The sequence below is a fragment of the Mugil cephalus genome, chromosome 8 (assembly GCF_022458985.1).
Source record: "Mugil cephalus isolate CIBA_MC_2020 chromosome 8, CIBA_Mcephalus_1.1, whole genome shotgun sequence".
NCBI lineage: Eukaryota > Metazoa > Chordata > Actinopteri > Mugiliformes > Mugilidae > Mugil > Mugil cephalus.
Window position 1 is genome coordinate 1,483,361 of NC_061777.1, and position 25,456 is coordinate 1,508,816.

Below are 25,456 nucleotides of genomic sequence, written 5' to 3' on the forward strand. Positions count from 1 at the left end.
TTCGGTATGAACCGCTATACTGCCCAGCCCTAGTTACACACGTCTCCTTTATTTAGACAGCTGGGTTTGTGGTTATTTTGATGGATTTCTTGAGATTTTGCACAACATTCACATGAATTAATTTTGGTAGTCGTGGTCAAATGTGACTGTGACCTGTAATATATATGTTTTCTGGTCATAGCTCAAATGGATGGATGTAAACCAAAGGTGTCAAACTCAGGGGTCACATTCAACCCAATTAATCTCAAGCTGGTTGGACCAGCACAACACAATAATTTATAAACGAAGACAACTCCAGATTTCTCCCGTTTTAGTGCAAAGCAGCAAAGAAGTACATTATAGAAATGTTTGCATTTAATGAACTATTCTTTTATAAAATATTTAATGAACAGCCTGAAATTTTATAGACGTGCAATTTGGGCACATTGCTGTCTGCTGTTTAGTCCTATAGTCTGAGTTGTATTATTTATTTCAGGTGATTTTTATTCTGTTGCACACATTATAATTAACTTAACACTCTAATACACCCACATGCAGAAAAGTTACGCTTTCTGTGGGTCTTTTATCTGATGCCATAACTGAACATGAAACTGCACTGATTACTAGCGATATAATATCAGATCACAAGACAAAGATGTCTCTGAATGTTGTGACTCGACAGACCAGATTAATACAGTTACACAAAGACATAACCAAACACCTCACATGCACTTATACATAAAACCCTGATACCCAACTATCTCTATCTAACCTCATGTGGTTAGATAGGGGTGCTAACTCCCTGCCCATCAGTTAAGTTGCTGGTTTCACTTTCTGTTCATTTATCACCATCACTCCTAAGTTAATCTTAACCAACAACATATTCTTTAAACTTGTCATAAAATGCAGCAGGTTTTCCCCTGTGAGGCCATCCTGACGTGTTTCTGTATCCACTCATTTATTTCTGCGTCGTGTGCTTGGCTAAGTAAGTCGATTTGGTCTTGAGTCGGACCAGTTTGTATTAGGTCGCTCATTTCTTGTTCTTGTCTTTTCTTCAGCTGATCGATGTCTTTTTGAAACGCCTTGTTCACTCCCAGTTGTTTAATCACAGATTCATTGTTCTTCTGTTGCTGCTGCTTCATGTCCTCCACTTCCTTTTCATGCTTCTTGACCAGATTCATATATTTCTCTTTGAATTCGTTGAACTCCTCTGCTTGCTTTCTGGCTTCCTCTTCATTTTTGTTGACTTTCTTTTGAAAGTTTTCTTGTAATTCTCTCCATTCTTTTTCCTCCTGTTCTCTTCTGACTCGGTCTTCTTCCCTTTTCCTGAGTTCATATTCGTTTCTTTCCTGCTCGTACTCTTCTCTGAGCTTTTTCAGTCGTGCTTGCTCCTCCTCTTGTTTCTGTTTATCTTCTTTAAGCCATTTCTCCCACCATTCTTTTCGTTCTTTCTCCCAGGCCTCTCGTTCTTTTTGTATGTCTTCTTTGCTCTCTGGTAATTTTCTGCCTAAAGTTTTTATCTTTTCTAATTTAGATTTACTTTGCTTCTCTCTTTGTTCCCACTCCTTCCTCTGAATTTCTTCTTGCCGTTCCCTCTCTCTTTGCTCTTGGGCTCGTTTTTCCTCTATCCTTTCCTTCTTCTCTTTTTCTTTGTTAAAGAGTTCCTCCTTTTCCTTGAGTGCTTTCTCTCTTTCTGCCCTTTCTTGGTCTAATTTTTGCTTCTTCTCTTGTATTTTTTCCTCATGTTTTCGTTCAAGTTCTTCTCTTTGTCTCTGTATCTCTTCTTCCTTTTTATGCATAATCTTCTTCATTTCCTTTTGAATAGCAGCCTCCGCCTCCTGGAACATCTCGGAGGTGTAGTAGCTGCCACCATTTTTCCTAACCATCAGCTCAACCTTGTTCAATAGCTCGCTGACTTGAGAGCGATTGTTCTGCTCGTTGTTGTCGAAGACGTGGTATCTTCCTCCACATTCAGCAATCAGCTGTTTGAGAAAGTCTTCGCTGTCTTCAACGTAATTCTCAATAGTTTGGTTTTTAAGATCATCTCCTCTCGTGAATATAACAATGCTGAAGTCTTCTGACCTCTTGCCAAAAAACGTCTTGATCAGTGACACAGTGTCTTTTTCTTGCGGCATAAAGCGGCCGATCTGGACCACCAGTAAGAACACATGAGGTCCGGGAGCCAACATGGTGATGCATTTCACAAGTTCTTGTTTCACTTCATCGTTGGACAGAGTCGTGTCGAATAAGCCAGGTGTGTCGACCACAGTGACTGGACGCCCATCAATCTCACACTCTTCTTTGCTGCAAAATCTGGTCACTGACTTCATGCTGGCTTTGGACTGAAAGCATTGTTTTCCCAAAATAGTGTTTGCAGTGGCGCTCTTTCCACTGCCAGTCTTCCCAATCAACACTATCCTGAGCGGCTCGCTGTTCTTTGCAGTCCTGGGTTGAGCACTGTTCCCCACAGCCATGGGGGGCTCACTGCTCTGCACAGTCCTGGGGGGCTGACTAGTTTGCACCATCTTGGGGGGCTCACTGTTCTGTCTCATCCTGGATGACTCCATGCTCACATTTTCTCTATTCTGATCGTTTGAATGTGATCCAATTAAGACGGATTTACTTCTTGTAACTGGTTTGGGTTTTGGAAAAATATCTTTTGTGTAGCTTCTGGATTCAACCCCTCTCATTGTTTTCATTGATTGCAACACCTCAGAGACTTGCTGCTTGTCCTTGATGTTGAAGACAACATATCGTCCACCACAGCTCTGGCTGAGTGTTTGGATGTGTCTGTTTTCACTCAGCAGCTTCATGGCTGCGGAATTGGTAGGTTTTTCCTCCACAGTGAAAAGAATAATGGTGAAGTCATCGACTATGCGCCCAAAAATGTCCTGGATGGTCTCCAGTTCTTTCTTGTCGTTGTCATCAGTTGGACAGTCCAAAGGTAGGACCAGCATGAAGGCGTGGACACCCTTAGGTTCACAAAGGGAGACACAGTTGTAGGCTTCCTTCAAGGCCTCCCCCTTGTGTTTTCCATACAAGGCAGGAAGCTCCACCAGGGAAACCTGAACACCACACACCTCTGCCTTGAGACACTGTGACGAATCAGCAGGTGGGACAAACGTTCCTCCACTTACAATGGCATTAGCTGCTGAGGTCTTCAAGGCATCATGTCTCCCACACAGCAGCACATTTAGAGAGGGTTTTTCAGTTTCTAGCTCCAGCATTGGTTCTGCATTTTCAGTAAATGTTAAGTGTTGTCCCCTATTTTCACTCACTATTTTCTCCATTTGTGTCATCAGTTCTTTATGATTGTTGTCAGACTGGTGGTTTCTGTCAAAGTTGATTCTGTGCTGCCTGCAGTCTTGGATGAGTTGGTTCACTGAGGGATTGTCTCCACTATCATTTTGTGTCGTGATGACCATTGAATATTTAAAGGCGTCTTGTTCAAAGAAACTCAGAATGATCTTAATTTTTTGTCTGTCGTCCTCTGTGAAGTCAGAAGGGTTCACGACCAACAGCAAGACATTTGGTCCAGGGGGACAACTAACAGCACACATTTTTATTTCATGTCTCAGTTTTTCTGGAGACAGACTGAAGACGTCGGCTGTTTTCAGTACTGACAGAGGTATTTTCCTCCATTCTCCCTGGGCAATAGCTTTCTTAGATGTTTTTAAGTTATCTAAATCCTTTTTCCCTGTGATGAAGTTAGTCAGTAATGCCTTTTCATGTTGATCCTTCCCAAACATGACAATCCTGAGTTCAGATGCTGTAGAAAAACAGAATCAGTATTATAATTATTGCGGATTTCAGTTAATTCACTTAAGTTGTTGTCTTCTATGTTTTTGTCAGAAATGAGGTCATTAAATGTCTTTTACTTCTGCCTCATTTAACCTTGACTGAACCACATTCTGATCAAATACCGGCAAGGTCACATTCTTGGTAGATGACTGTAGTGTGAACGGACTTAACCTTTAGAGGCGTTACATGATCTGTCTCAATCTTACCTCAGATAAGTCCTTAGTGTGTTTTTTATCTCTTAATACCCTTGTACTAAACTTACCACGTGCTGCAGCTGCTGCCATATTTTCACCTCAAGGAAAATCAGTTGGGGAAACTCTTGGTGTCTGCAGGGTTTAAGGAAAGAACACACAAAATGTTACAAGGCAAAGGCATACATGATGGATTCTCCATTTCATCCATTAAGTTTTTCCAGGTCCACTGCGGTTTATTGATCAGCACAGTGCAGTTACTGAAAAAAACGTAACCCAAACAACAAAAATGAGGAAACTCTTTAACCCCTTCCACCCAACGATCTCTGTACGTTCCTGTGATTTCAGTTCAGTTCGAGGAATTCAGTAGAATACAACAACATAACTAAAACTAAACAATGATAATACTAACTGTACTATCCCTATGACTATTATAACAGTTTAAACAGTATATTAACCATGTATCTCTACAAATGTATTTATTGAGAGTACTCACCAGTGAAATACAGGCAGTGTCACTTATCCACGAAGCTTGTGAAGTATCTTACCAGGAAATCATTTCGCATGACGTCTGGAGGCAGGGCATCGTGCTGGTATGACGGCTATTTAACACTGTAATCCCTTGACATGGCTTGTAACACCCAACTGATCGAAATTAAAAAACCTGTTTCTATTTACATGCAAATAGTGAATGGATCAACTCTAGTTGGCAACAGGCAGCAGGTCTGTTTAGAGTTGGAGCAGCGTCGTATCACCGCCATGTTTCTGCATGCCTTCTTTTTTTATTTATCTTTTTATCGCTTCATCTCTGTTATCACTCTCTCTACTGTTTATATCGCCAGTTTAATCGAACGATGTTTATCTTTAAAACTTTGTACATATATGCAGCACAGTGTGTGTGTGTGTGTGTGTGTATGTATATATATATGTGTGTGTGTGTATATATATATATATATATATATATATATATATATATATATATATATATATATATATATACACATGTATATGTAGATAGATATATATATGTATATATACACATGTATATGTAGATAGATATATATATGTACACACTAAGCATGTCTGTTGTTTCAGTATGTCTTCAAAACACAGGTTACTGGGAAATGATGTAAGCAGGTGTTGCCAGTAAAAAGGTAAACCAGTATAACTTGTCCATAACAGAGAGTTCATACTTTAACCAACACGTAAAGACAGGAAATCACTGGGATGAAATCTGACACTTGCATGCTACATATGTAGTACTGCTTCTATTACAAAACCAGATAGCTGCCATCAAAAACAAGTATTTGAATGACCAGAAGGAGCCAAATTTGTCTCACTGAGAAACTGTATGTTTGTAATGTGTGTAAGTAAGAATGAATATTAAACTACAATGAATCCTTCATTTGTTGAGTTTTCAGCATCAAACTATTATTTTTCCAATAGATTCGTCTTGCAGTTATTTTTTATTATATCGACTATTTTATAGTCAATTAGTCCTTAGATCAGCCAGTAAATTACTCCGGATTGTCACAGATTGACACAGAATGGCTCTTTATTTGACTGCATACATTTATAAAGTTCTTTACAATAAATAAGAGAACATACTTACATACTATGCAGATTGGAAACATTTTAAACCACCAAGGCATCAAATTATATTAAGTGACAAGCAGCAGAATTTAAATGAAGTAAAAAGCCACTCACGGTTTGTGCCTCTTAATTTCGATCACAGAAGAAATTAATATAAATGAAAAATATATAAAGAAAAAACTTTTCTATCAGCAGGCTTTTATTGTTGGGTCACATTTGCCCTTTTTCAATTTGTCCTTAAAATAATATGTACATTAGGTGAAAAAACTAATGCAGTTTAATGCTACAGTCTTAGAAATCAGTGAAACAAACTGCTAAACAAACTTTTAATAGATATACCAGCAATTCATTTTCTGTCAGCCTGTGTACACTGTGGCTGCTTTTCCTTGTCCTGTTACTCCCTGGAATATCTCAAACTCATCCATCCATCCATCCATCCATCCATCCATCCATCCATCCATCCATCCCTCCATCCATCCATCTATTCATCCATCCATTCATCCATCCATCCATCAGAAGTATATAGTTACTAAAGCTAAACCCAGACAACAAACCAGAGGATATTACTCAGATCAGGAATCATTTAATGCTAGAGCTGGGAGCTGGTTTTCTCAATCGATTATATTCAACATTAAAACATTCAGATATTTATATTTCTAAAATTTTTTATTCAAAACTAAAAGTGTCATTGGTTTCACATAACTTTAGCTGAACCTTTATATCAAGCAAGGTCCCACCCTGACTTCTAACTTCTGTAGTTTGAGCATTTACACGTTTTAACTTCTTCAGCTTTCTTAATCACTTTAATTACACTGCAGAATTTTCTCTTACATGTGTCACATTATTCATATTTTCAACATCAAACTTTAGTTAAATGTAGTAACGTCATCTCAGCAGCACACGTAAACACAAATAAACAAGTATAAGGGAATATAATGTCAGTCGATGCTTTAAAAACGTCTTACAGGATAATACACGACCTGTCTTCTGTGGCTTTCTCTACGTGTTCCTGTATCCAGTCTTTTATTTCCTCCTGATGAATTTTCATCAGCTCATCAATTTCCCTTTGTTGATCTTCTTTGTTGTGGAGAAAGAATAACTTTTCCAGGGCGTCCATCTCTTGTTTTTGTTTCTGCTTGAGCTTGTCAAAGTCTTTCTGATACGCCTTGTTTCTCCTCAGCTGGCTGATCATGTAGTCATTTTGTTTTTGTTGCTTCAGCTTCATCTCCTCCATTTCCTTTCCATACTTTTCCATCTCAGCTGAGACATCAGTGCCATACCTGTGTCTGAAGTCATTGCATTCCTCCGCTTGCTTCCTGGCCTCCTCTTGATTTCTCCTCAGTATTTCCTCCAGTTGCTTCTTGTAGTTTTCTTGGACTTCTTTCCGTTCTCTTTCCTCTTGTTCTTTCCTCAGTTGATCTTTTTTTCTTTGCATTTCATATCGTTCAATTTCCTGCTCGTATTCTTCTCTGAGCTTTTTAAGTCGTCTTTGCTCCTCCTCGTATTTCTGTTCGTCCTCACGATGTCGTTTTTCCCACCATTCCTTCCTTTCCTGCTCCCATGCCTCTCGTTCTTTTTTCATGTCTTCTCTGCTGCGTAACATCCTGTCAGCTATTGCGCTGCGATCTATTACATATCTAATCTTTGTCTGCAGAGCTTCATCTTTTTGTTTCCACTCACGTTGCTGGATTTCCTCCTGCTTTTTCTCCTTTCTTTCTTCCTCTTCCCTCTTAATTCGTTCTCTCTTCATCTTCTCCTCCTCCTTACTGATGTGTTCCTTCTTCTCTTTGACTTTCTGGGCTCTCAGTGCTATTTCTTTTTCATATCTGGCTATTAGCTCTGATGATTTTTTCTTCTTGACTTTTTCCTCATGTTTTAATTTCAAGTCCTTCTGTTCTCTCTCTATCTTTCCTGATTTCTCCTTCATAATCTTCTTCATTTCCTTTTGAATAGCAGCCTCCGCCTCCTGGAACATCTCGGAGGTGTAGTAGCTGCCACCATTTTTCCTCATCATCAGCTCAACCTTGTTCAATAGCTCGCTGACTTGAGAGCGATCGTTCTGCTCGTTGTTGTTGAAGACGTGGTATCTTCCTCCACATTCAGTGATCAGCTGTTTGAGAACGTCTTCGCTGTCTTCCTCAATGTATCTATCAATCGTTTGTTTTTTAAGATCATCTCCTCTCGTGAATATAACAATGCTGAAGTCTTCTGACCTCTTGCCAAAAAACTTCTTGAGCAGTGCCACAGTGTCTTTTTCTTCTTGCGTAAAGCGGCCGATCTGGACCACCAGTAAGAACACATGAGGTCCGGGAGACAACATGGTGATGCATTTCACAAGTTCTTGTTTCACTGCATCGTTGGACAGAGTCGTGTCGAATAAGCCAGGTGTGTCGACCACAGTGACTGGACGCCCATCAATCTCTCCTGTAACTTTTTGGCAACCTCTGGTCACTGATCTTTGGCTGACCTTAGAATTAAAGCATTCTTTTCCCATCAGTGTGTTTCCTGTCGCACTCTTTCCACTGCCAGTCTTCCCAATCAACACCATCCTGAGGGGCTCAGTGTTTAGTGCCATCCTGGGGGTCAGTCTTAGCACTGGGCCAGTGTTTAGTGCCATTTGGGGCTCTTTTATGCATCCTGGGGGCTCAGTTGCCATCCTGAGGGGCTCAGTGTTTAGTGCCATCCTGGGGGGCTCACTAATTTGCCTCATCTTGGGCGGCTGTCTCACTATATTGTAATTGTCTCTATTCTGATAGACATTTGATGCTGCTAAGAAAGTTCTACTTCTTGCTACCGGTTTGGGAAATAAATTTCTCGTGTAGCCGCTGGATCCAACCCCTGTCATTGTTTTCATTTCATCCAGTACCTCAGAGAATTGGTGCTTGTCATTTATGTTGAAGACAACATATCGTCCACCACAGCTCTGGCTGAGTGTTTGGAAGACTCTGTTTTCACTCAGCAGCTTCATGACTGCTCTATAGGTAGGTTTTTTCTCTACAGTGAAAAGAATAATGGTGAAGTCATCGACTATGCGCCCAAAAATGTCCTGGATGGTCTCCAGTTCTTTCTTGTCGTTGTCATCAGTTGGACAGTCCAACGGTAGGACCAGCATGAAGGCGTGGACACCCTTAGGTTCACAAAGGGAGACACAGTTGTAGGCTTCCTTCAAGGCCTCCCCCTTGTGTTTTCCATACAAGGCAGGAAGCTCCACCAGGGAAACCTGAACACCACACACCTCTGCCTCGAGACACTGTGACGAATCAGCAGGTGGGACAAACGTTCCTCCACTTACAATGGCATTAGCTGCTGAGGTCTTCAAGGCATCATGTCTCCCACACAGCAGCACATTTAGAGAGGGTTTTTCAGTTTCTAGCTCCAGCATTGGTCCTGCATTTTCAGTAAATGTTAAGTGTTGTCCCCTATTTTCACTCACTATTTTCTCCATCTGTGTCATCAGTTCTTTATGATTGTTGTCAGACTGGTGGTTTCTGTCAAAGTTGATTCTGTGCTGCCTGCAGTCTTGGATGAGTTGGTTCACTGAGGGATTGTCTCCACTATCATTTTGTGTCGTGATGACCATTGAATATTTAAAGGCGTCTTGTTCAAAGAAACTCATAATGTTCTTAATTTTTTGTCTGTCGTCCTCTGTGAAGTCAGAAGACTTCACGACCAACAGCAAGACATTTGGTCCAGGGGGACAACTAACAGCATACATTTTTATTTCATGTCTCAGTTGTTCTTGAGACATACTGAAGACGTCGGCTGTTTTCACTATCGTGAATGGGTTCTTCCTCCACTCTCCATGGAGAAGAGTCAGCTGCTTTCTTGATTTGGGGTACAGATTCTCTGTTCTTTCAGCGATGAAGTTACACAGTGTCGTCTTTTCATACTGTCTTTTTCCAAACATCACAATCCTGAGTTCTGATCCTGAAAACGGCAAAACAAAATGAAAGCGTCACAGATTTCATCCTCCTCTTTCTGCAGGTGTCACTGATTTGTAAATCATGTCAAAAGTAAAACCACTTTAATCTAGAAACACATAATTGCAACTCTATCATTTGTTTGTTGTTATTAGTAAAATTATTAGTGTGATCTGTATTTTAGCTGCTTTAACCTGAATGGATCAGAATTTTTGCCTTTTCATTTTTATGATAGATTCCTTCTTCAGCTTTCCATTAACTTTGTCTGTTCGTGCAACAACTATGAATGTAGTGATACCAGACTTACCACACGCCATCTTGTGAGGGAGAAACTCCAGCAGGCAGAAACTGAAGGTAGTGGCTGTTTGTTCTGAAGAGACAAGGCGAGATTATTACTTATATTACTGAAATGCAAATAATTACAATATTTAAAGCAGTACTTTACACAAACCTGCCCATGGTTGTTGTTCAGTATTAAATGATTAAGCATTTGGCATTAGAGTCAGTTTAGTGGTAAAAATAACCTAAATACTCATTTAGGTTAGTGTAAACTATTCATTACAGTTTTGTTGATGTAGAATAGTTTCTTGTGTCTTTCCCTCTTTAGTGATGTGTGTTAGAAAAGCAGGAGATTGTTATTGGTCCAGTCCGGACATTTTTAAAATGAATGGATGGGGCATTTTAGCCAAGCCGGAGCTTTGTAGTTGTTTGTTTTACATCTGTCATGAACCAAAGCTACTCCTACTTCTTCTGCTTTTGTTTAATGACAGGTGAACAAAGGCTGCACCGAAACAACAACACACTAAACGCCGAGTACACTGGATTAACAGCCCTATTTGTTGTACACCGTGCACAAGTGAACTAATAGAATGCAAGTAAAGAAAAAGCCTTCATCAATCTACCAGGGAGGATATTTTGTTCAGAGTCAGATCAGCTGATACTGAAAAGTCAATGATCAGGATCAGATCAGTGTTCAAAAAATAAAACTTATGGAGCATGAAAATAAATGTAGCTTAGCATAGGATACGAGCAAAACCTTAGTTAATATCAACATAAAAGCACTTACCTCGGCTATGGGAGCTTTTATTGCACCTGTGTCATGCTTTGAGCTGAAGTCACTGTAGCTCAAGTGCACATGACACCTGAGGATTTCCCGTAATCTCACTAATAACCCAGTCAATCCACCGCTCTACACTATCTAGTCACAACTTGTTTTGATCCGTGGTTATAATTGTGTAACCTGCTTAACAGAAAAAAATGATCTCAGTCCAAAACCCCCCGACTCTTAAATAGGATCAGATCACCTCTGAGTTTTAATGAAAACTATGAATGGGCATGGCCAACTCACTGACAACAATCCTAAGTCTGTTGATGTCAAAACACATTAAATGTTGTCACTCAAGAATGACAACAATGCTGTTTCACTGCCAGTGTTAATGAGAAGGAGTTTAAACTTCCCAGCTTCTCATTGAACCTCTTGTTGGAAAAAACCCAACAAACACTGTCAGGTTTCCCTCCAGATTGAAACAGGTTGCGTAGGAGAGTGTGATGTCTCAGACAAACAGGTAAACCTAGTCAAGCAGGCAAGTTATCGAAAATGTCTCTTTTTCCCTGTCAACAAAAATCTGGTGATTTCCTCTTCAGCTGAAATGCAGATGATGAGTCATTCATCTCCGGCCAGTTACAGGCAATGATGTAAAGAGGTTCCTGTCAACAGGAATAAAAGTCCTCAGAACGTGGCTCAGGACAGATAGGAATTAAAAACTAGGAAAAACTAAAATGTGCACAGAGCACCAAGTCTGGAGAGAGAGAGATTATACTGAAACAACAATAAACTGATGGAAGTTGACGTAAGAAACTAAAAACCTGTCTTTATATGACCTATGTCTCCGATACGTACATGTTAACCTCTGATGATGCTTGGCTGCTTATGTCACATGTTTATATTAATGTGTGCACCTTATTACACCTTGTGAAGTGTTTCTGTATTTGTGATGACCTCTCACTGAACATATGAGCCGTCATGTACGTTATTCTTTAGAACCTTCATATAAAAACCAGAAGAAAGAGCAGACAGCTGAAGATACTGCCCTGATGTCGGGCGTCTGCTGTGAGGCTGCAGGGGTCTTTGTTTTTCATACCTGATGTGTTTGATTTCGGACGCACACAAATACATCGTTTCAAATACATACAAGCTGCTGCGTGTTTCTCTCGCTCCCTTTTTATCCTGGGAGGTCATTGGGTATGTTTGATTTATAGCCTGGTCCCTCCTGGCTGTGTTTTCACATGGGTGTAAGACCACCTCACCCCTCCCCTGGTGTCGAAAGGATTAATAAAATATGCACACACGCTTCCAAACGCAGATCACACACTCAGTTCAGCTTGTGAAAAACAGTAAAATGCTGTTATTACGAAAGTATAATTTTCTTTGAACCTTTAAGACATAATAAATGAATGCCATGGATTTTCTAACCTTCCTGATTCTCTTTCAACATCAACTCTGCATCAGAGCAGTCATCAAGGAGGATTTTGTGTAGGACTGTGATATTATCAGTGCATTCACTGGTGTAGCTACGATTTTGTCCAGTTGGTTGTTGTCTTAATGTTCTGTTCAAGTGTGACTTTTTAAAAGCGAAGACAAGACTCAAAAAGAAAAGAAAGTAGAAATATCTGAACACAGAACACAGTTTAGTTTCTCAGATTCATTCAGGTTCACGTAGGGGGATTCACTGCAGGTCTGTAAAATAAGAACAAATTCACTAGTGTGCCTAATGTTTTGGCAAGCTAGTGAGTCTGTCTCCTTTCTTTCATTTCCTTTCCTCTTCTGTTTTAGTTTGGTGTGTCTTGACTTGATTAAATAAAGCATCGTGTCACACATCTTGACATCCCACCTCCCTCTCTACTCTCTTTGGATTTCCCTTTTGTCATCTTTAATTTTTCTCTACGTTTGTCTTTTGCAGCTTCATTATTCGTCCTCCTCAAATTCTCTTTCTCGCCCCCTCCCTTGAGATTCGGTCAGCCAGAAAAGAATAAAGTCGTGATTTATTCTCTGTCCACAGATGGTTTTTATGGGAATCAAAGGGAATCAGTGTCTTCTTTGAAGGTGCATGAGTTTTATGTGACGGCCTTCAGCTGATTACGTTTGTGCATTTGTGGACGTAGCAGCTTTGACTTTAATGTTTAAGGTTCAATGGCCAAATATTGCATTTATTGCATCAAGAGGTGTTTTTGCAGCTTCAAGTCAAACTTCATCAAATGAACATTTCTCACACAAGGAAAATCGACTTTCAAGGCAGTTTGGATTAAATTTCTTTTCACTTTAATTGGTTATTTGTAAAAACAATCTCTCTTTTTTGTTTCAAAGACTCGTTGACAGAAAAAACCGAGAGCTGTTTGGGAGTTGAACCTGTGACCCCTCAGTCATGATCTGGTCTGTCTGACACCCTGAGGTCCCGGTGGGAGAAAAGCATGTGGGAAAGTGTTTTAAAATAGTCTGGGCTGGATATGAAAATGTGGTTTTAAAATGTGGCGTTCGCTCATGTTGTTAGAATGATGTTTTTGGGCAGGCGAGGTGTTGTTTTAGTGGCGCTGTGACCCGGGGAACTGTCAGCTCGCAGGCTGTGTGTTTGAACAACATCGCAGTCATGAGCTGGTCTGAAGAGAGACACCAGATTTTTCCCATAAATCATTTGGGTTTGGTCAGAAATTGAGCCGTTATCAGATGGGGAAGCTTTTCCAACATCAGACCTGGACAGAGTCACTGACCCCCTCACGTTGGTCCTTGTTCCAGGTCTTCAGGATGCTCCTACATTTCCTTCATTAATGTTACATATAAGACATAAATGTTATGTTTGACACTGGATCCACATCACTGCTGAATCACCCTGAGCAGACCTGATTATTTGGGTTTTCTCCTCAGATAATCTGCAGACGTTGAACCTGACAGAGAACGTTTGTGTTTGTGTCTCTGCTGCAGGTCCTGTATCTTCTACAGAGCGTGCATGGACATCCCCAGAGGAACCGAGCTGCTGGTTTGGTACAACGACTCCTACACCTCCTTCTTTGGGATCCCGCTGCAGTGCATCGCTCAGGACGAGAACTGTGAGAAAACAAACTATTTCATTTTATTTCTTCGTCTTCCTGTTCAGACCTCAAATTAATTAGTATCCGACCTGGACAGACCTAAAGTGTCCAAGTGTCCTTCCCTCAGTGTGACCGCTCTGACTCCCCTTAAAAAACAACAGTTTTCTTTGGACGTTGCTCACATTTTATTACTGACACTATTTGAACTGGACAGAATTCTTTGGCGCGCCTCAAAAACAATGATGCAGGTTTTTATTTTATTTCACTTTTTTTTTACTACGAACTTCTTGCTATCTGATTTATTTGTCTGCCCGTCGGAGCCAGCTCAAACAAGTCTGCGAGAAATCTTTTATTAGCTAAAATGTGGGCACGTTGTGGCTTAGTGTCGACTCACTGCTCCTTGATCTCCGGTCAAATTAAGCTCTCCAGACCTCTCGTCATCTTTTTCTGCCCTTCTTCTCTCTTTTCCAGATTATTTCATTTGAAAATGTTCAGGTTATGTGACAAAACAAGCTATAAATATGTGTGTTATGGACGACTGGATGAGAAGCAGCTGTTTGTTGTGTGTACATCATGACTTGGGGACATGATATAAATTATGGAACAAGCTCATTGAGATGACACGTGACGTTAGTTGTAGTTTTTTAATATTAAAGACTCGTTATCTTACTTCCAGTTTTGACCTACATGCTCAACAATTAAGTTTCTCCCTACAAAATAAATAATAGTAAAGAAACTAAAGGTATAATAATTGCTCTTATCACGAAATAACTACGAACAAAAAATAAACACTTCCAGGCAAAATGATTTAAATATTGAATAAAAGGAGTTTTCTGGGTTTTACCTTAACATGGTGAAGCTTTTTGACCTTGTATTACTTTTGTAAGTAGGATAAATGTTATTTAATGTCGTAGAACCAGGACCAGCTTCATTTTGCTGCTTAAATTATGAAGATTTAAAATTAATTCTTATATATATATGTTTTTCCCCAGAGATATTAGTTCTTCTAAAACATAAAGTTTTATGTCGTGTAGTGAGTTTAATGCTCCTTGTGCCCTGTTAAGCTAAAAGTAGCTGCAGTTAAAAAGGCCCAAAAAGTCGACTCTACATAAGAATCAGAAACCGACTTCATCAAAACATGAAGAGAAGTTTGACTCTACATGAAATATACTTAAAAAACTGAAAGGAAAGACTCCCCCCCTCCCTCCGTCTCTCCTCCGTCCATCCCGTCTTTTTCTCTGTCACTAATTAGTCTCTGTTTACATCCCATCTAGTTTTCTGCTCAGTCAGCCCATTTATATCGTTTCCATTCAAACATTTGTTCTTTTTCTGCATGGATTTGACAGAGAAATTCCCCACCGGGCAAAAAAACAAACTTTGACGTTTTTTCTTATGAAGCAGGAAAAAAAAAAAAAGAAAAACCAAAAAACCATAACGTGAAGAAGGAGTTTTAATCTGCGGAATCTAAATTGAATCAAACTGAATTAGGAGCTCGTCTTTCTCAGAGTCGCACAGACATGAGATCGTGCTGATTGCGAATTAGAGACGTTTGGCCACAAACCAGTTTGTTTTACAGATGAAACGACTCTTTTACATGACATCGTTCATGGTGACAGGACCGAGGCCAGCGCTGCTCACACACATCAGCATTACTGCCTCTGTAAGGTCCTGTTCTGCCTTTTTAATCACATGAGCAGCGATTTAACCTGATAACTTCCAGATCCACGTCCTGTTCACACCTGGAAATAAATGCATCTCAGAGTGTTTATTTGCAGGTTTGGTAAATGAGCAAAAATTCCTCGCAAACGAACTGGAAAAGTGTGTTCAAACATGTTTCTTACTTCTATTCTTATAGACTCCAACTTTATTATGTTTGGAGAAAAAGACAGATAGATGGAGCTCAGTAGTTTTAACAAAATAAATAACCAGAATCTACCTCGGATCATCAGAATACAAAAATGTGGGAGGTCCAAGTGTTTAAACAGATTCCTGGGATGATTAACCTGCCAAAAGAGGCAAAAGCATGTGTTATCTGTTCAGTAGGAGGAGGTGAAAAAAAACACAATAAAAAGTGGAAATAAATTATCACGACATCAAATCCCCAAAGAATAATGTAAAAAAGAAAAGGAAAGAAAGACGCTCATCAGCACATCTTTAACATGTATTTCTGGTCAAACCGGTTTAATCAGTGACTAAAATGAGTTGTTTTGTGATATTTTTCTTGTTTTGATTATTATAAATTAGCAGTGATACATTGTATTAAATATAAATCTTTGCATTCAGGTTCATTTAATTAATAAGATTTAAAATAATTCTATTTCCCTTCCAAAATGATTAGTTCTCTGTAATTAATCCCTATACTTTGCTCAGAGTTTATACTAAAGTTTCATGATTCTGAAACATCAGTTGCTCCACTTGTTGTTATTCTTTACATTTCTCATTCATTAAATCGTTCTGAAACCAGGTGAGAGAGGAGGAATCCTAAATATTATCTGGACTTTCCATTTCACACAAACTGAAAGAGTAAAAATCGGTTTTAGATTTATTCAAATAATCTGCACTTGGTTCTCAAAGGTACAAAACCTACTCACTGGCACGGGGGCAAACAAACACTGGAGGATTTGCTTTTGTTCCACCCTGCAGTGAAAGATGTTTGTACACTTCCAAATGAAGTGAAATTAGATTAGCCTTCCTCTGCACAAACTGAAAGACAGCAGTTCTGCTCCAAATTAAAGACTCGTAACTGCATTTGGGTTTTTCCGTGGCATCGCTATCTGCTGACGGTGCCCACAAACGATGAGCGCGACGTCCAGGCTCTGCAGTGGAGACAGAAGGACTGCAGGCATTCAAAGCTCGGAGGACACTCAGACCGGGAGCTGACCAGTGCAGCCGGGCGCTGGGATCCCTCACAGCTGCTGGTGATTGTCTGTAGCCCTGGTTCAGCAGCGTTTCCTGCAGCTTTGCCACTTGTCAGACCTCTGTTGGCCACTTTTCAGGCGATTCAGCAATGTTCAACGTGGACTCAAGTCAGAGATCGTTCTGATTACAACTAATCAACCGACAGAACCGGAGCATGAGGAGAGAATCTGGAAGTGATGAAAGTAGACAACAAAATTCAAAAGCCAGCTACTTGTAGCACTTGCTAGCTTCCTAAAAGCTTCCCTGTTAGTAGTAGCTCTTCCTGTTTTCCCATTTCATTGGGAATCACAGACTGCTGCCTTCTAAGAAGCTGAAGTTACCATAGCCTGTATATAAATATGGAAAACCTCTCTCCGCTTCCTCTCATTGGCCAAACTGACACTGTTTACTACACTCTACCTCCACCAGCTACAAGGAAATTATAACTGGACTTAAGCAATTTGTTCCAGCTCTCATGGACGTGGTTGGAATGGAAATAGTGGTCACATCCTGTTTCTATAGCATCAAATCATGAACTAAAACGAAACTACTCCAGAAAATAGATATTTGAACATGCATCAACATTATATTAACTACAATTACAGAGACAATACTTGAAAAAAATATATTTGATGTGTATTTTAGTGTTTTAGTTTGGCCCAAGTCCCGCCCACTAACATGGAGGGGGTGGAGCTTATGACCTGGGGGCGCTCTACTAGCTTTGGCTTCACTGTGGAGGAGCAGTTCTGTCTTTACGTGGCCTCTGGTCTCTGGTCTCTGGTCTAGTCTGTAGTCTTGGTCGTCTTAAAGTGGGTTTCATGTGTAGAGATTTAAACCAACCTGGAGATTTAAATCCAACCTGTAAAATGCAGTGACAAAACTATAAAACTGTCCTGTAACAGACCATCGTATAAACCATTTAATGAACTCAGCGATCCCAAATATTAGGAAGTCAGATCCCACATATTAATTAATTACAGGTCATCGGTTCTAAGAAATGTAAATTTAAATCTTAATGTTTAATCTGAGCTATAAAACAAGAGCAAAGCATTTTCTAATTCAGATAAACACACATGTGCTCACATACTCACATTATAGATGAACAGAAAGCCGAACCACGGGCCAACACACAACAAAGAAAACACAGCCGCCCTCCGAACACACACACACCCCATGGTTGTTTACCGTCCACGTTCCATCCAATCACAGCCTCCCGGCTTGACGCTCTGCAGCCCGGCCGCCGCCTAACGATAACAACATGTGCAGCGAGAGACAAAGACCGATCTCCAAGAGACGTCGTGTTCTCCAACATGAATCAGCAGCAGGAACGAGAGATTAAAAGAATGAAGGGAGTAATAGAGGAGATGAGCGAGGGATGAGAAAAGACAGACGTTAAAGGAGAGAAGATCCTCCTCTCTTCTTCGTTTGATGTATTGTTATTATCTTTGTTATAATTGCCTCTATTGATTTTATAAGACTTTATAATCGCCGCTAATGTTACGATTATTGATTATGAACAAAGCTTTGGCAACATGACCTGATGTAGTTCACACCAGTAAAGAGAGGAGGACACACACACACACACACACACACACACACACACACACACACACACAAGCCTTTTCCTAGGAAGTTTCAAATCGCTGATGTACAACTTTAAAGATATAAAGTAAATTTGATGTGTTTCATTTCAACAAATGTCATGAAGATCTAAGTCATCAATGAACACATGAGGATTGTTCTAGAACACTAAGATTTGCGTGATTATATATGATACGAACCAAAAACAGCTAAACTCTAGACAGAGACATATGAAAGATGATGAAACCATTATCTTTAAGATGAAACTCCTGCTCCAGTCACACGTACAGGTACAGACAGGTACAACTAATAACTGTGTTGTCAGTTTCCAAAGTGTCTCTTTAGTCACTGATGCAGAAAATCATGGGAGGTGTTTCTGTAGGATGTCTCATAGTGGCAGGACAAGACTGGTTAGTTAAAAAAACAAGTTACATAAAAAAAACAATAAATTAAGACATAAAATGATGTAAATTTATATATATTAAGTGTGGAAAACATATTTCATGTTAAGAACAACCTGGAGTTTGGTGAAAACCCCAAACAATAAGAAATGAGAGTAAATCTAGTTAAAGGTTGGAATAAAATGCAGATTTTAAAGAGTCTGATGATGTTGGAGCTTCTTCTTGATCTGTGGGAGTAAAGTCCTAATAGTCTCATACATGAGGGGGGAGACGGGTGGTTACGAGCCTCTCACTTCAGTTACCCAGCAGAACATGAGGTATCAGAGCACTTTCCTGTATTCAGGCTCAGTTTGCTCTGCAGTAATTAAAAGAGAATGTGATAGCACTTGAATCGTGCCAGGAGTTTCCCAGGATGCCGTGTTTGGATGTTATTTCTGGCACATTAGGAGTCGGGGGGTTTGGAGCTGAGCGCTAAAGACCAGACTGAGGGAAACCAGGAGCTTCTCGCTGATTTAGTCCAGTAGTTAATCAGGCCTCAGTGGAAGTTTAACCACAGATAAATAAAACCAGTAAACAAGTACAGTCAGGTTCTTCTTCTGTTTTAACACATCATGGTTAGTTTTTAACTGTGCTGCTGCTTCACACTGAAATGATTTGTAGAACAATTTCTTTACACTTTCTCCTTCACGTTGTTTAGTGTGAAAGTAAATGACAAAGAAGGAGAATGATTGATATCATCATTCATTAGGTCGGGTTGAAAAGTTGCTTTTTAAAACTTTGTACTCTGATCAGTCTGTGTTTACATCACACCCGTCTGCAAGAGGAAGAAAGAAAGAAAGAGAGAGAAGCTCAGATGCAAACTGCAAACTGCATCTACATAATTCCCCCATTCAGATGATGCATTTCAGAAGCAGCCCAAACCGCATCGACGTGCATTTTTGGTGTATGTGTGAGGTTTGTAGCGAAATGAATTGAGCGTGGGCGAGCGGTGCGAGTAACGTGGCCGTCGATAGCGCCGTCAGCCGACTTACAAATGGTGTAATTATCTCCTCATAAGGTTATTAGAGGATCAATGGAGCCCGGTGGCCTGACGGCAGAGGTGAGCCGATGAAGGATGGAGGGCGGTTATGACGAGATGTTTAGAGAAGCTCTTTATTTATTTATTTAATGGGAAGGACACAAAGAAACAACAGAACTAATAGAAGACAAATGTTTCGTGTTGGATTAGTGCTCGGTGTATTTTTAAAGATACAAGAGAAGCAGAGGTTTCCCTGACTAAACGACCAAATAAGTTGTTCGTCTTTGCCTGCCACAATAACCATCACGCCCCCTGGTTCATATGTGTTTAAGTATAAAATAACTGTAAGAAACATTCCTTTCTTTTCTGTAATAGGATACAAAACGTTTTCTCTCCGGTGTCAAAGTGCAGCAGTTTGACTTCCTGCCAGTCCACATGCAGCCTGTCTTGAACCCATTTCACAGAAAGAAAAAAGAAACCATCCGCAGTGAGTTAAAGTAAGACAAGCCCTCGTAATGTCATTTCAAACATGATGAAGTGTTATGGAGTCCAGGTCTGTCAGTCGCTCCGACCGCAGAACAGAACACAGACGACGGCCGGGTCGAGTGAGGACAGCGGGCATCAGCCCACTCACTCAGAACCTAATTTACACACTCTTATATAAAGTCACTCTTCCCGTTAATGTCATTGTACTTGACTGTTTTATTCACCAGCAACACTTCCTCTTAAATCTGCCCGTTTTATCTGCCTCATGTGTTTAGCGTCCAAAAAAACAGAAACCACATAAATGTGATTATGAACATGTTATAAAAGCCAAAGTGTATTTGTTATTTCAAGTTTGCTTTTTAAAACCAGAGACAAAAATTGGAAAAAACAACTGTTATTTGATTTTAAATCCAAAAGCAAAAAAAAAACAAAACACTTTATTTAAGTTTGTATTCTTAAACAAGAGAGAAAAGAGAAAATAATATAAGACTTGATTTTCTTACTAAGGTCAAAATATAAAACAACACATCGTCTTTGATTCAAACAGGAAGTAGTTTAAACGGGGAAAACTGGTCCAGGTCTAAGTAAACCTGGTTCTTCTCCACATTCACAAGACAAACACTCAAAGAAATTCAGACGACCAGATACCAGATACCTCAATCTGAATATTGTTCCAGAGTCACGTCCATGCTCCGTTCAGACCAACAGAAAAGATTAGAAATCTTTCTCCTTCTCCTCCTTTTCTTATCTTTCCGGTGTCTGTTTTCAAAAATTAATTAGTTGTTTAGTTTTTATAGTCTTAGGCCAAGCTTGAAAAACCAAAAAGTACCCAGAGCTACCAGCCAGTAAGACTGAACCTTCTTCTTTTTAAATCTGTAGCATTGGGAGCAGTGATAATATAGTAGTGGGCGTAATACTTATTGTAATAACTTCTAGTTTGTTCACCATTCCCATGGTCGGTGAGAGGGTTAGAGTTTACCAGACCTTTAGCTGAACATATCTAAAGTCTGTCTCTGTCCCATTCTCTAGGTTCTAGGTGTCAAACATCTGGATCATGGAGATCAACATGGACTGTGTTTGACACCAAAACCACAATTAGTTGGACACCTCTGATCTATATCTTTTTTTCTTGCCTTAACATGTGTGTGACTAACACTTGTATTGTTTTTTAAGGACTCCTGAAAACGATGTAAACCCAGAGCATCGTCGGAAGAGAAAAGATCAAAGGTCAAAGTGTCAAAATATAAAACAACAAATCGTCTTTGATTCAAACAGGAAGTGGTCTCCACTGGTCCAGGTCTAAGTAAACCTGGTTCTTCTCCACATTCACAAGACAAACAGTCAAAGAAATTCAGACGACCAGATACCAGATACCTCAATCTGAATATTGTTCCAGAGTCACGTCCATGCTCCGTTCAGACCAACAGAAAAGATTAGAAATCTTTCTCCTTCTCCTCCTTTTCTTATCTTTCCGGTGTCTTTTTTCAAATATTAATTAGTTGTTTAGTTTTTATAGTCTTAGGCCAAGCTTGAAAAACCAAAAAGTACCCAGAGCTACCAGCCAGTCAGACTGAACCTTCTTATTTTTATGTGTCAAACATCTGGATCATGTAGATCAACATGGACTGTGTGTGACACCAAACCACAATTAGTTTGACACCTCTGATCTATAGACTTTTCTTCTGCTAAGTTAATTGTTTTTCTATTATTGGAAAACTAAAGAATTGTTGCCTTAACATGTGTGTGACCGACACTTGTATTGTTTTTTTAAGGACTCTTGAAAACGATGTAACTCCAGAGCATCGTCGGTGTAATTCCTGCCTGTTGTGTTTGTTCTTCCAGTAAATGTCCCGGCCACCGTGATGGAGGCCATGAGCAGACAGGAGTCCCTCCAGTCCTTCAGCAAAAACGGCAAACCCTCCTCCTCCTCCTCCTCATCCACGTCGTCGTCCTCCTCCTCCTCCACCCCCACCGCCTCCCTCATGCGCTCCATGGTCTTCCCCCACTCCCCGTGCCCCCGGAGCTTCTCCCTCCTGGACAAGGTCGGCGTCGGGACTCAGTCGGACTCCAGCTTCAGCCAGTTGGCCTCGAAGAACCAGCGGGTCCTGGCCAGCCCGACCTCCACCAGCCAGCTCAGCAGCGAGTTCAGCGACTGGCACCTGTGGAAATGTGGCCAGTGCTTCAAAACCTTCACCCAGAGAATCCTGCTGCAGATGCACGTCTGCCCGCAGAACCCCGACAGGTAAGACAACATCATCATCTCACCATGCATTTGTGACAGAAAGGGGGAGTTTGTGGATGAGTGTAAAAGTGTTTTCAGTCTGTACAACATCTGCCAAGTTAATTATATTCAACACGAAAGGAGGACGAGGACCAGTGTGTGTGTGTGTGTGTGTGTGTGTGTGTATGTATTGGAAATTTTTTGCTTAGCTTTATTTTTTCGCGGGGGAGAAGTCAGAGCGGCAAATAAATCAGCGCTGTGCGTCAGTGAGAAATACCTCGCCTTACGGTGACGGGGCCAGGAAAACAGATGCCACTTATTCAATAAACTAATACTCATAGGGAAGAAAAATGTGGGCTGGATATGGGGGGGTGGGTGGGGGAGGGAGGGAGGGGGGGAGAGAGGGGGGGTCGATGTGGAGCTGCCTGTCAATAGGAAGGTTTTATGGGACAGAGAAGCAGATAAAATTCAGCTGAACAAGCCAAAACAGTCCTGGAGCTTCCGAGGCCACAGTGTAACTCTGGACCAGTGATTCAGGTCCTCATCTTCATCATCATCATCACCATCATCCTCATCATCATCATCATCATCAACATCATCATCATCACCATCACCATCATCATCTTCATCATCATCATCATCTTCATCATCATCATCACCATCACCATCATCATCTTCATCATCATCATCATCATCATCATCATCACCATCATCATCATCATCATCATCACATCATCATCATCATCATCACCATCATCATCATCTTCATCATCATCATCATCATCATCATCATCATCACCATCATCATCATCATCTTCACCATCATCATCATCATCTTCATCATCATCATCATCTTCATCATCGTCACCATCACCATCATCACCATCATCATCACCATCATCATCATCATCATCATCCTCATCCTCATCCTCATCCTCATCATCATCATCATCATCATCCTCATCACAAGCCTCTCAAATGTCTCTAAATTCAAAACTAGTGTAACAGAAATGGGGAAAACGAGTGATTCATCGTTTCCCCCTAAAAATACATCAAATTGACTGAAGAACGTGTCTTCAAAGACTCTGTCAGAGCTGCATTAAAGCACGATGGGAGATTTTATTTGCTTCATATTTATCCTGATTTGCTCGACAAGCTGAGGTGCACGGTGGATATTTGCTGTTTGATTTACTCCGACTGTGACATGACAAGATAAAGACCCTTTTTAGTTTGAGCTTAGTTATCAGATATCAACCAAAACCCCCAAAATAATTTGTCAATCTGCTGAGAAAAATGTCAAATAAAACCTTATAGTTCATGAGTTTCTACTGTTCTTTAGGTTCGGTTCTCCGGGAACAGTTCTCTAGACCACAGAGAAGATTTCACCGGCACTTGGTTTGGTTCTGTTTTGTAACTGAGAACGTCCCAGAGATCCATTAGTGGTCTCCTGTGGACATTATGGAGATTCCTGGTCACTCGGGCTCTTATAGGTGCTCAGGGTTCTAACTTAGAGGGTTCTAACGTCCTTAAGGTTGGTTCCTACTAACCCTTAGGGAGTTAGGTAAGATCTCTGTAGACTCCTGAAGTCTTTCCTCATCTTCTCCTGGATTCAGATGAATAAATCTTTCTTTAAGTCAGAGTTAACGTAGTGTGGAGAGCGGAGCTCGTACCTTGGGTTCTACGCTGCCATAAACCCCAGTAACCGTCCTAATCCCAGAGCAGACATGTTCTTTTTCCTTCTCTTGGGTTTTTTGGCAGAGTTGACTCCAGCCGACCGCCATTAAAACAGAAGACGGAGAAGAAGTAGTTTTGGCGAGACGGGGACGTGGTTTTTGGTTTGTGGCCGAGCTAAAACCAGCAACTACAACGTTGTAAAAACTCCAGGATCGTCCCCGGCTACAGACATTAGTTGTCATGAAGAAGACTGAGGCGTCTTCAGGTTGTTTTGAGGCCGTTGTTTCAGGTTGTTTTGAGGCTGATGTAGTCGCTGAGGAGACGTCCTCCTGGTGTTTGTTGTGGTTCTGACGTTCATTTAGTTCTTATGGGTGGTTGAACACGTACGAGGTTTTTGAGGAATGTCATTGACAAACCTTCAGCTTGTGCTTTGAAAGACGAGTCTTCATCAGTCATTCAGTTGTTGTGTGATGTCTCTGGATTTCAGGAGGTTTCAGACATTTTACCAGTGAATGAGAATAAGGGTTTGTCACCTCTCTCTCTGTCTCTTCTTGATTTCTTGGTGCTTCCCTCCCTCCGTACGTATTTATTGACGTTAACTTGATGGGAAGACTGATGGTTCTTTACATCAGCCTCAAAAAAAACACCACACACGTCTCTCTCAGGGTTTTTTTTTTTTTCTGCTGACCGTTTCTTTTCCTGAACTTTTTCTTCTTCTGTGTCTTTCCTTTTCTCCATATGTCATTTCAACAGAATCCATCATCAGAGGTTTGTTTATGTCAATGAGTCCTTGGAAGTTCTCTGCGTTCGGTTTTAAACCGGTGTCGGGACTCGGGATACTGTTGTAAGTTTTGTGACAGCGATGAGTGATGAATCAGGAAAAAAAAATCTATGTTTTAACTTGTAGGCTTTACATACTACAAAAGCAATGCCGCACAAAACCGCAGCAGTGGAGTGAATTAATAACCACAGCTTTTATGATTGATGTGTTTACTGTGCTGGTGTTTAATCGTTATGCTTTTAGGGAGAACGGGCCGTTTTTGTTCAGCACTTTGATCTCCGGCGTTCACAGTTCAGGCCTGTTCACTGATGTTGTTTATGAGTCATGTATTTGTATATGAATATGATCTTGTATATGAGAGCTCAGAGGGTTTACGGCCGATTGAAAGTGTGTATCATCACACAGCTGAACCTACAGAGGAATTAAAACGCTGATTCTGTCGTTCGGCCTCGTCCACGGTTTTGGCTGCAACGCGTCGTTCTCTCAGTTTTTCCGTGAATACGGTGAAACATTTAACACTCGCTGCAGTAATCCAGGCACAAGTGGTTTAAAACGTTTCATCTCTCAGTGGAAAAACTACAAAAAGTCTGAGCTGGTTACAAGTTTAAATAGTTTGAACCTCTTTGTGTTTGTGTCATAATCACAGCAAAGTGAATATTAAGCTGCAGATAAATACACCTCCTCCACCTCCTCTGCTACTTTCCAACGTTCTTTCTCCTTCTTCTTCTTCGTCTCCACTTCCTTCTCCAAATATTTCTTCTCCTCCTCCTTCTCCTTCTTCTCCTCCTATTCCTTCTTCTACACCTCCTCCTTCTCCTTCTTCTCCTCC

At 40.5% G+C, this 25,456-nt stretch overlaps 3 protein-coding genes across 5 annotated transcripts in view; 1 reads left to right on the forward strand and 2 right to left on the reverse strand.

The window, feature by feature from the left end:
* Positions 1 to 25,456, forward strand: part of prdm6 (PR domain containing 6) — an 83,215-nt gene that overhangs the window by 44,410 nt on the left and 13,349 nt on the right. For all 3 annotated transcript variants that reach the window (XM_047592919.1, XM_047592920.1, XM_047592918.1), the window contains exons 6-7: positions 13,461 to 13,585; positions 21,794 to 22,193. In XM_047592919.1, coding sequence (XP_047448875.1) covers positions 13,461 to 13,585; positions 21,794 to 22,193 — 525 coding nt within the window. The remainder of the gene's footprint in view (positions 1 to 13,460; positions 13,586 to 21,793; positions 22,194 to 25,456) is intronic.
* Positions 296 to 4,564, reverse strand: LOC125012770 (GTPase IMAP family member 8-like). The gene is made up of 3 exons (XM_047592903.1): positions 4,468 to 4,564; positions 4,043 to 4,106; positions 296 to 3,748 (listed from the first exon to the last, which is right to left on the reverse strand). The coding sequence occupies exons 2-3, from the start codon at positions 4,062 to 4,064 to the stop codon at positions 876 to 878; spliced, it is 2,895 nt and encodes a 964-aa protein (XP_047448859.1). The 5' UTR covers positions 4,065 to 4,106; positions 4,468 to 4,564; the 3' UTR covers positions 296 to 875.
* On the reverse strand, positions 6,212 to 8,141 carry LOC125012785 (golgin subfamily A member 6-like protein 6). The gene has a single exon (XM_047592928.1). It carries the CDS (start codon positions 8,137 to 8,139, stop codon positions 6,526 to 6,528), a length of 1,614 nt encoding a protein of 537 aa, XP_047448884.1. The 5' UTR covers positions 8,140 to 8,141; the 3' UTR covers positions 6,212 to 6,525.

Excerpts from the sequence above, each read along its gene's own strand:
- LOC125012770 (XM_047592903.1), bottom strand. The coding sequence starts at position 4,064 with ATGGCAGCAGCTGCAGCACGTG. Across the intron at positions 3,749-4,042 it reads GGCAGCAGCTGCAGCACGTG|CATCTGAACTCAGGATTGTC; the intron begins GTAAGTTTAGTA and ends GTTTTTCTACAG.
- LOC125012785 (XM_047592928.1), bottom strand. The coding sequence starts at position 8,139 with ATGGCACTAAACACTGAGCCCCTCAGGATGGTGTTGATTGGGAAGACT.